Raw genomic sequence first — 10,196 nt, 5'->3', positions numbered from 1 at the left:
TAAAAAGTAAGCATTTCTAAGAAAAATATTTCATACAAAAGTTGTAAGGTTTAAAATGATTTATTTATTGCTCTTATAAGTTTTATCTTGGGTGGTGCTACCAAGATCAGGCCAAAGTCAAATCGATTTTTTTTTAATAAAACGCTATTTTTTATTTCAGAATTCTAATAGTTGGTGTCAAGAAATTTTCAAAACACTATAATAAAGCTATTCTTGAGACTTCCACGGGTGCTTTCTATATAACTGTTGTGTGTTTCGCGGGTTTTCTCCGTGTCTAGATCCATTCTTGGAATGCCAACGTTTCGTGAGCCTTGCAGTTTACTTCATCAGGGCGAGGAGCAGCCTGATACTGAGTATCACGAAACGTTGGCATTCCAAGTATCAGGCTGCTCCTCGCCCTGATGAAGTGAACTGCAAGGCTCACGAAACGTTGGCATTCCAAGAATGGATCTAGACACGGAGAAAACCCGCGAAACACACAACAGTTATACTATGATAAAGCCTTTTTTAATCAATACTTCTCGAGTTATGAGACTTGAAAGTTATAATATCGCTAATATTAACATTATCTAAGCTATATCGCGTGGAGGTTGCCCGATCGGATTTATAAAACTTATATATGAGCGCACGCGTGTTTGTATGTGTCTCTATCTCCTCTTTTCTCTTTCTCTTTTCCTCCTCCCACATAGTTATCTTTGATTGTACAATATTCACTTAAAATACTAATGCTAACTGAACAGGAGTGTATATCTTTTTGATGAGAATGAGGTGAGGTTTTACGTACAAATGACAGAATTAAATCCTCCAATCAGACCTTCACATCTAAACTCAGATAGCACAGAATATTTAGATATTGATAGGTATTAATAAATATTTATTTCTATTTATTTTTTCAAAATATCATATAAATATCATATAAATATTTTATATAATAAATATCGAAGTATTATTAAAATACAGATTAAATATTTTATATATAATATTTACGATAAATATACTTGGATATTCGAGATGATTCCTTTTGCCTACAAATCAATTGCCTACAATTACTATTGTTTGCCTATATACACTATTGCGCACAAAAATAAACATCAAAGACGAAATCACATTTGCCTACAATAATACATGCAGGCAAATGAAACTTCGTTTCTGAAGTTTTTATTTGTGCGCAAAAGTGCTTGTATGCAATCAATCTGTAGACGATAATATTATGTGTGCAATGCAGATTGTGTGCAATATCACACAATGTATTATATGTGCAAAAATACCTTTTCCTCTTAATTTTATATTTGTGCGAAATAGATGCATATTAGATAATCGCAAATATGATGTAGGTAAACAATGCTGAAGGCAATCGATTTATAGGCAAAGATTCTCTTTAAATATCAAATCAGTTTTAATGAAAAAATGTGTTTAAATGTTAAATATGTTTATTAGGATTTAATTGAAAGCTATATGACTCGTGCTACTTATATTATTATCTTGTACAAAATGCATAAATACAATGCATATAAAGTATACTATTAAAAGAAAAAGTATCTCTTTTATATGTAACAGTATCTTGCGTAAATAAAAATTGATAATATTTTTTTCTACAATAATTAAAAATTGTATAAAGGAATAACAATAAATACTCTAATTTGCGTAATTTTTTATATATATTTCAAAATGTATATCATTTTTCCTACGTCTTTCTCTTTTAGTTTTTTTTTTAGTTTTAATATCAAGGTTTGTTCGATCATTTTATTTTATATGTTGCTAATGTAATAGAAAACTATGTATCCAAAATAATGATTTTATAAGCAACTTAAAATTTTATTCCAAATTCTACAGACTGATTATAATGTGATCCGTGATAGTATTAGCAACTTCCTGAAACCTTCTTGCGTTACTTGGCAAGGATAACCACTGTGCTACAGTTATTTATAAGATCGTAACATTGACCTCAATAATACGATAATGATTCCATTCTCTCATCTGCAGTTTTTATCATGAAATTTATTCGGATTTGTTGAAAGAATTTTGTTTGCAGAATAGAAAAAATATATATGTATAATTAAATCAATATGGTACAAAATACAATTCTATACGCAAGAAGAATATAAAACAAATTACACAGGATTGTATAAAATTGTATTAGCAACACATAAAATTAATTTTTGAATTGTTCTTTTACTTTCTCGTAACATCGTGTAAATATATTTGTAAAATATGTTTAATTTTAATATATTTTATAATTTTTATATTTTTCTATATTTTAAAATATATTTAAAATATATTAATTACAAACAGTAATAAATACTAGTTGTACATTAGATAGATACCTTAGGACAGTTTAATATAAATTTATTAAATTAATTGATTAAAATTAGTGTATATAATCTCTTAATTAATACTATATAAAATACTTATTAGATACATATATATTAATATTGATATGTACAAAGAATATCGTGTGTATAATCTTTAAAAAATTCTATAAATTCTAATTAAAATATATTAATTATATTAAAATTATTACTTTTTTTAGATATTTATGTTAAATATTTTTAAAATAATTTCAAAGAAGGAGAGGAAGATTGAACTAACGACTATCGTTATTGATGTAATATAACGTTCGCGATTGAAAACGCACGAATTAACCGAACTAAATCCGGTTTTGATTGCATTATAGCAAAATATGATATGCAAACCGGAACAGTTCTAGTATTGCAAATGCTATTTGCATCTGGAATTCGATTATGAGAATGATAAAGCAGGCTTTCGATTTGATTTCATTCCCAATTTGAGATCAAACTCTTTTTCAAGCACGTATAAGACATTTAATATTCAAATTGCACATATTATATTTACTGGACACTTTTGGCAATTAATTAAGATGTAACATCGATATATTTGATATGGCTATCGCATTCGTAAAATTAGTAAAATGTACGACAGACATTGTGCACCTCGCAATATTTATATGATCAAAGTAAGAGTTGGAAAGATCATCACCCTTGACTCAGTTAACGGAAGATTAGCGACATTGAACTGAAGGTAAACATGAAAGGAATCAACGAAGTCTTTGCATGGGCTAGTAAACGACCAATGGATGTTGAATTATCGAATACGATTTTAACTCGTACCAAGAACACTGGTCAAGCAACGTATATACATATATAAGTCCTGTTCACCGATCTTGTGCTCAGTTAAATACATGAGAGGTAAACGTCACTTCGTTGTAAAGTACTGCAAATCTTTATAGTATCTAAAAGGTGAATTATAAGTGAATTATACAAAATCTTGATTGGTATTCATAAAGACTTGTATTTTTATAACATCATTTACTTATTAATAGTATAAAAGAAATTTTGTCAAATATAAAACTTTTAAAAAATATTTGTCTAAAAAGGATTACGATTTTTATTAATAAATCAAAATTATGTCGCGACATAATTGCTATAAAAATACACTTTATGCTTTTGTAAGAAATTTTTTATTTATTGTATTTTTATATATTTGTTTAGTTTAATTTAATTTCTGTTCCTACGTTCTACAAATTTTTGGAATAGTAATGTATTTAGACATGTGCTATATATAAATATTATCTCAGCGTATAATTTTAATTCATTAAATAATTATTTATATGTTAGATATATAATTAATTATGTTAGAAATATAATTAACTTTATTAATAAGAATCTTATAATTCTTTTGAAGACTATTAAAAGTTTTACATTACACAAAATTTTGGATAAACTTCTGAAAATGACCCACGCCCAATTGCCATAAATTTTGGCAGAATTTTGTTGATGGGATGGACTTCGCTTTGCGTGAAAATTCATACACCCTTGAGCAGGAGGGGAGGGGGGGATATCATTAACGAACTTCACTCCAACAAGATAGATAACTTTATTTATACACTTTGGCATTAAATTTTATTCCGATAAAAATTCATTTCACATTTAAAGTATTTCTGCCAGAATTAATAACAATTAGACGTGAGTTATTTTCGAAAGTTCAATCCAAAAAATTTTTAGGGAAGCATCAGAGCATCACAAATGTTAACTAATTGCACAAATATTATCTTGTTCATCATGGTAACAACTTGCGCAGCTACGCCAATTCTTTTTCTAAATCCCGCAACGATGCTTGCTCATCCAGCTGTTATAATTAATTCTGAGATGGAAGATAATTTACCTTATGAATTACGAAATAATTTCTATAAAAATCCAAGTATTGCTGCTGGTCTCGCTAAGGAATCCTGGTTTATCGATAAGGAAATGCAGGTATATAATTTTTGTAATTTACCCAGATAAAACGTAATAATTAAACGTTCTTCAACACTTATTATTATTAATCTAACCATTTGATTTTTTTATGAAATTGTATAAATTATAATATATTATTTATATTATTGCTACAGCATACTATGCTTTTACACAATTATAAGTATAATTATAAGATTACATCATTAACATCACAATTAACAAATTCGTTATATTTTAACACTATAGAAATAATTACTACTTGCGTTAAATAATTCAATTATAAGTCCAAATATATTAAAATCGAACAGTTAGTTTTTTTTTGGATATCCGTTTAATGTTACAGGTAATCGACCGGGAGGCGGACAAAATCCCAAAGGAAAAGATTTACAATGTGCTACATAATGCTGGACTCGTTCGCAGATAATATCAAGATAATGAAGAAGAATTGTTAGCGAATTTGAGTGGGAGCATTTGTGTGCACTGGTATATATAAAAGTCGTTATACACGTACCGATTTAATCTGACAATGAGTGTAAAAGTGAAAAGCAAACATTTAAAATTAGAAAATACATATTTTATCTAACAATCACAATGAAGTATTGAGTATTTCACAATTTAATCAGTTTCTATGTTTATAATAAACATATATCTTTGTCAATTTACGACGTCTTTAATTGACGTGCATCAGTGCGCACTGCGAATGTGTCCAATCAAATTCGCTATATGTTGTTAAATATATTTCGGTTTCCATATATTCAATAATTTAATTTCTTGCTCTTTGTTCATTCGTTCTTGTGTTCTATTGTTCAGGATTTAATTAATACAATGTTAATTTTGATATCTTATCTTTTATATGTTTTTCCACATTCTGTAGGTTACAATCGGTTTTAGCTATTTCTTAATTACTTTGATTATGATCTTATAAATGTAATACCTACAATTAGTAACAGTCTGACATATACAATTCAATACTTATATAATATTAATACATATAATATTATTGTAATATAATAGAAAGTTGTTATTTTATGTATAAAATATGCAGAACGCTCGTGTATTTTATCCATTAATTATATCAGTCATAATTAATCAAATTATATCAAAACTGAACTTATTGTATGATTCATCTTTTTCTTTCCAACATGGAGAGAAAAAGAAGAGAAAGAAGAAAGATGAATCGTACAAGACCTAATCAGCACACAATATTAAAAAAAATGTTTAAAATTGGATTTAAAAATATTTATTTAGTGTAAAAATATTAAATAAATGTTTAAAAAAAAATGTATTTTAAATATTGGGTGCTGATTGGGGAACTTTAATTAAAAAGAACAGATTATATCCCAGATAAGTATAGACAGTATAAAATATTTATGATAAATATTTACTAATTTAATATTTTTGAAATGTCATGTATTATAGATATTTCATACATATTTCATACATATAAAGCTTTATTTGCAATATTATTAAAATATAAACTAAATATTTTATGTAATATTTATAATAAATATAAATAAATATTTCTAATGAGTTTTTTTTACTTAGATTATAATGTCTCATTAAATATTTTCATAGCATTTACCATAACATTTACTATAACATTTAATATTTCATAATATTTATAATAAATATTTATAATTTGTGCAATCCCACAAAAATATTTACAAAATATTAAAATAAATCTTATGAATATTTATAAATATTTTGTAAATATTTTATATATATTATGTGCTATCCGTCATATATATATATATATATATATATATATATATATATATATATATATATATATACATATATGTATATACATATATAAATATATATATAAAATATTTAGTATTAATTTAGTAATACACACATTTTTACGTTTACATATTATGTATATGCAATATTTTTGATTCCCAATTTATGTAATAATAGATTCGTACAACATCCGTTTTCTCTATGACTCTCTACTATTTTATCGACGTTGTTGACTTTATCGACAGTGTCAGAAAAATGGATGCAGCCACGTAGTATCCGAACCAAAAAATAGATGTACTAGCGCTAATGTTCGTCGGTATCACGAAAAATGTGCCGAAATGGTTTTTTCCAGATTTCTCTTTGATATATGTAATATGTACATTCACGATCGCTGTACATGATAAAAAGAGACCGAGAGAGTATAAATGACGTGCGTACAACCAAAGAGAAACCTGAGAAAGAACATGAAAACTATAATCGCAAAATGCTACCACCTACTGTTCTCTGAAAAAGTGGATGTTAACTACACAACAATATCCATCTTTTTGCGGAGTTTCTGGAAATAGATAGTTGAAATCTGTAAAATAAATAAAATCTATTAAATTAATAAAGATTTCAACGATTTCAGCGATTTATTTCCATCGGGAGCATTGCAAAAAGGTGGATATTATTGGATAGTTTACATCTACTTTAGAGGGCGATAGTGCGCGGCAGCATTTTGCGGTTACAGATTTTGACTGTTATGTCCTCTCTCAAGTTTCTCTCTCATGGCTATCGGCGATAAAATTGATAAAATTGATTGCGATTTACAAAATTCATGATCTCAAAAAAAATAATTTTGATAGCAATTTAAAATAAAAAAAATACAAACTTATTATTTAACATATTTTTTAACTTATATAAAAAAATATTTTTATATAATTAAATAAAATTATATATAGTTATATATATTTATATGTAAATGGACATATTTTATATGTAATTATGTATAATTCTCTCTCTCTATATATAATTATATATAATTCTATATAATTATATATAATTATATATAATTTTATATATATAATTATATATATATAAGTATGCATATATAATTATATATAAAATATTTTTCCCCGGGATTAGTGATAAGAAAAAAATTAATAAAATTTTGTAATCATTAAGCATAAACAATGATTATAGAAATAAATATTTAAATCGCTTGTGATGACATCTGTTGCTGAAATACTAATTTGGAAAGTTATTAAAACACATGCAATGTGTTATATATTTTTCTTCTTATGTGAATAATTACAATTGAGAACTACGGAGCTATATACATATACTGACGATAAGTGTATTCGGATATAGGTGCGGTTTTTTGCACATGTATAAGAGATTTATTAGCGAATTATATTAACTTTCAATAAATATAGATATTAGCTGCGTTTAGAAGAAAAACAGCTTTGCAACTGTTGTAAAATTCTTCAAGATGATTCGTTCTTACCATTGTTTTTTAATGGATCTAAATATATAAATAAATTATATTGAGAGATCTTATAAGAATTTTACAGCAATTGCAAAGCTGTTTTCTCTGATAAATGTAGCTATTATGGTCCTCTTTTTTTCTTTAGCAAACTGACATTATTTTAATTTGTCGTTATGTTGATGTCAAATGATAACAAATAACATCAGCTTGAAAATTCTTTCTTTTTCTTTTTTTAACTTTTAATACAACACACTATGCAAAAAAAATCATAAAGTATATTATAATCAAATTACTTTCATACATTTTTCATTATGTGGCAAATACAATTTAACTTGTACAGACTCTCAACCATCCCCGTCGATTATAATCGACGGTCCTCTTTTTTTTACTTCAAAAACTTTTTTTTACTTTACGTTATTTGTCGTAATTTTGATATCAAAATAAAATTGAAGACATCATTTTAACGTCAAATGACAAATAAGTCAACTTGTTACTTCACTTGTTTCATTTTCTTTTCTTTTTTAACTTTTAAATCAACATACTATACAAAAAAGTTTTAAAATATGTTATACTCGAATTATGCATATACGTTTTTCATATAATTTGGTAAAAACATATTAATTTATAGAGGCCCTCCACCACATCCCCTGCCATCCGATCGGCGGTCCTCTTTCTCCTTTACAATACCTTTACATAAAATGGAATAATTTTTGTCCAAAATCAGAATAAATTTAGCCTAAATTTTGACAATACAGCATGCAAAATCTGGACATATGACATCTTAAACAAGTAATCTTATAAAGAATTAATCGAACTATTGTCTTAAAAAAGTTTTAAAAGTCTTATATCATAATTTTGGACATATGTATTGCATATGTATATTTATAATTTGTGTCAAAATTTCTGGGACGAAGGCTTTTATTCTGTAATTCTTAATGATAGTGTCGACGTTGTTATATTATCGTTGCGTAGTTTTTTCATGTATGAAATCTACTCAATGACAATACATAACGATATTTACAGTTATTGTTCTTAATTGTAAGAATTACAAAATAGGAGCTAAAGTTACTCCATTTTATGATATATTCCTTTACATTTTTATTACTTACATTACTTTTTATACAATTTACTTTATGTTATACATAACATATTACAAAAAATTTACATTATAAAATATTATATAATATACAATATATATACGCGCAAAATTTCATGAAATTACAGAGAAAACATTCCGTATGCGTATAATAACACAAAATTCTCACGATCGCAATGTAAAATATGTAGCTATACGTTCAATCGACAAATGATTATTACTAGCATTTATTATTAATTATCAAATATAACTGCAAAATTTGTTTTGCTTTTTTTAATTTATGCGAGCAATCGTGAGCAACCAAAAAGATTGTTAATAAATTTATTTTATATATATATATATATATATATATATATATATCTTTCAATAAAAAAAGAATATCAATTATTAACAATATATATGCAACTCCTATATTTTACAACATATAAAAGAAATGTGCAACATGCAAAACTTCAATACAAAACAATGATTAGAATGATCTAAGCAATTTCGATACATATAATTTTAAATTCTGCAACGCATCTTCTATAATTATTATTTTTTTATATGATAATAAAAATGTTATTTAACAATTATTAAATATGTTGTAATAGAATCTATGATTCAAATAATATAATGAAATGAATCAAACAATTTAAACGTATAAATACGTACGTATAAACGTACGTAAAAATTCTATTTCTCGCTTTATTTTTAACGAAGAGATAACTTTACGAGTCTCTAAAAAATCGTGAGGAAACACTGCGTTATATATATATATATATCACTGTGTTAAATAGAAAACTAGTCCAACAATGAGACCAGATCTTTCCGAGTAAGATATTGGATAGTACCTGACAGAAAGAAGAATGATCTCCATGGAGAGCGAGCTGTGCTCTGCTTCTCGTTTCAAGTTTCACGCCATCAACGCGAAAGAAAGTTAAGTGATTCGTTGGAATCACACTAAAAACTCCGTTGCAGAAGGAAACCAATCCCAAATTTTTCGGAAACTGTTCTTATAATAGCGCCCATCTTGGCAACAAATTAACAATTGTTACCCTTTTCCAAATTTTTTACAAATAATGCAAATATTATGCAATTATCGAATTATCGAATTATTTTAACGATAACTCAATCGATATTAATCACAATTTTATAGTATACACGAGATCAAAATTTGCACGCAAAAAAATATATTCTTTATATTATTACAAAATACAGTATCTTAACAAAATAAAAAAACAAGGATAGAATAATGTTTATCGAAGGATAATTACAAATGATTATATTTCAAGTAATAAAATACATACGTCATTATAATTTATTATATATGTGAGTACAAAAATTTTCAGGTACCAACTGTTCAAGGCGAATCGAATAACAATGAGATTAAAATTTTATTGATTTTTTCATTTTATTTTGATTTTATAATCGAATATTATTGATATGAAATTTATATAAATCTTCTTTTTTCTGTAGCAGTTACTCAAATGTAATCAAGTAATTAAATAAGATTATCTAAATAATTAATGTAATATTTAGATAATAAGAGCTATCAAAATCTTATTGATATTGGAGTACCCAATCGATTCGTCTTGAATTTTTAAGTACGCACACTTTTAATTACGTCCATTATATTATTACAATAAATTATTTA

At 25.9% G+C, this 10,196-nt stretch overlaps 2 protein-coding genes across 2 annotated transcripts in view; one reads left to right on the top strand and one right to left on the bottom strand.

The window, feature by feature from the left end:
- Window positions 1-10,196, bottom strand: part of LOC105145160 (uncharacterized) — a 62,927-nt gene that overhangs the window by 46,407 nt on the left and 6,324 nt on the right. The gene's annotated exons all lie outside the window — the stretch shown is intronic.
- Window positions 431-5,758, top strand: LOC105145137 (uncharacterized). The gene is made up of 3 exons (XM_011054519.2): window positions 431-3,257; window positions 4,023-4,271; window positions 4,597-5,758. The coding sequence occupies exons 2-3, from the start codon at window positions 4,044-4,046 to the stop codon at window positions 4,675-4,677; spliced, it is 309 nt and encodes a 102-aa protein (XP_011052821.1). The 5' UTR covers window positions 431-3,257; window positions 4,023-4,043; the 3' UTR covers window positions 4,678-5,758.

Source organism: Acromyrmex echinatior, chromosome 4 (assembly GCF_024713525.1).
Source record: "Acromyrmex echinatior isolate Ae372 chromosome 4, ASM2471352v2, whole genome shotgun sequence".
NCBI classification, from domain to species: Eukaryota; Metazoa; Arthropoda; class Insecta; order Hymenoptera; family Formicidae; genus Acromyrmex; species Acromyrmex echinatior.
This window is presented reverse-complemented; position numbering and strand designations above follow the sequence as displayed.

Excerpts from the sequence above, each read along its gene's own strand:
- LOC105145137 (XM_011054519.2), top strand. The coding sequence starts at position 4,044 with ATGTTAACTAATTGCACAAATATTATCTTGTTCATCATGGTAACAACT. Across the intron at positions 4,272-4,596 it reads TTATCGATAAGGAAATGCAG|GTAATCGACCGGGAGGCGGA; the intron begins GTATATAATTTT and ends TTAATGTTACAG.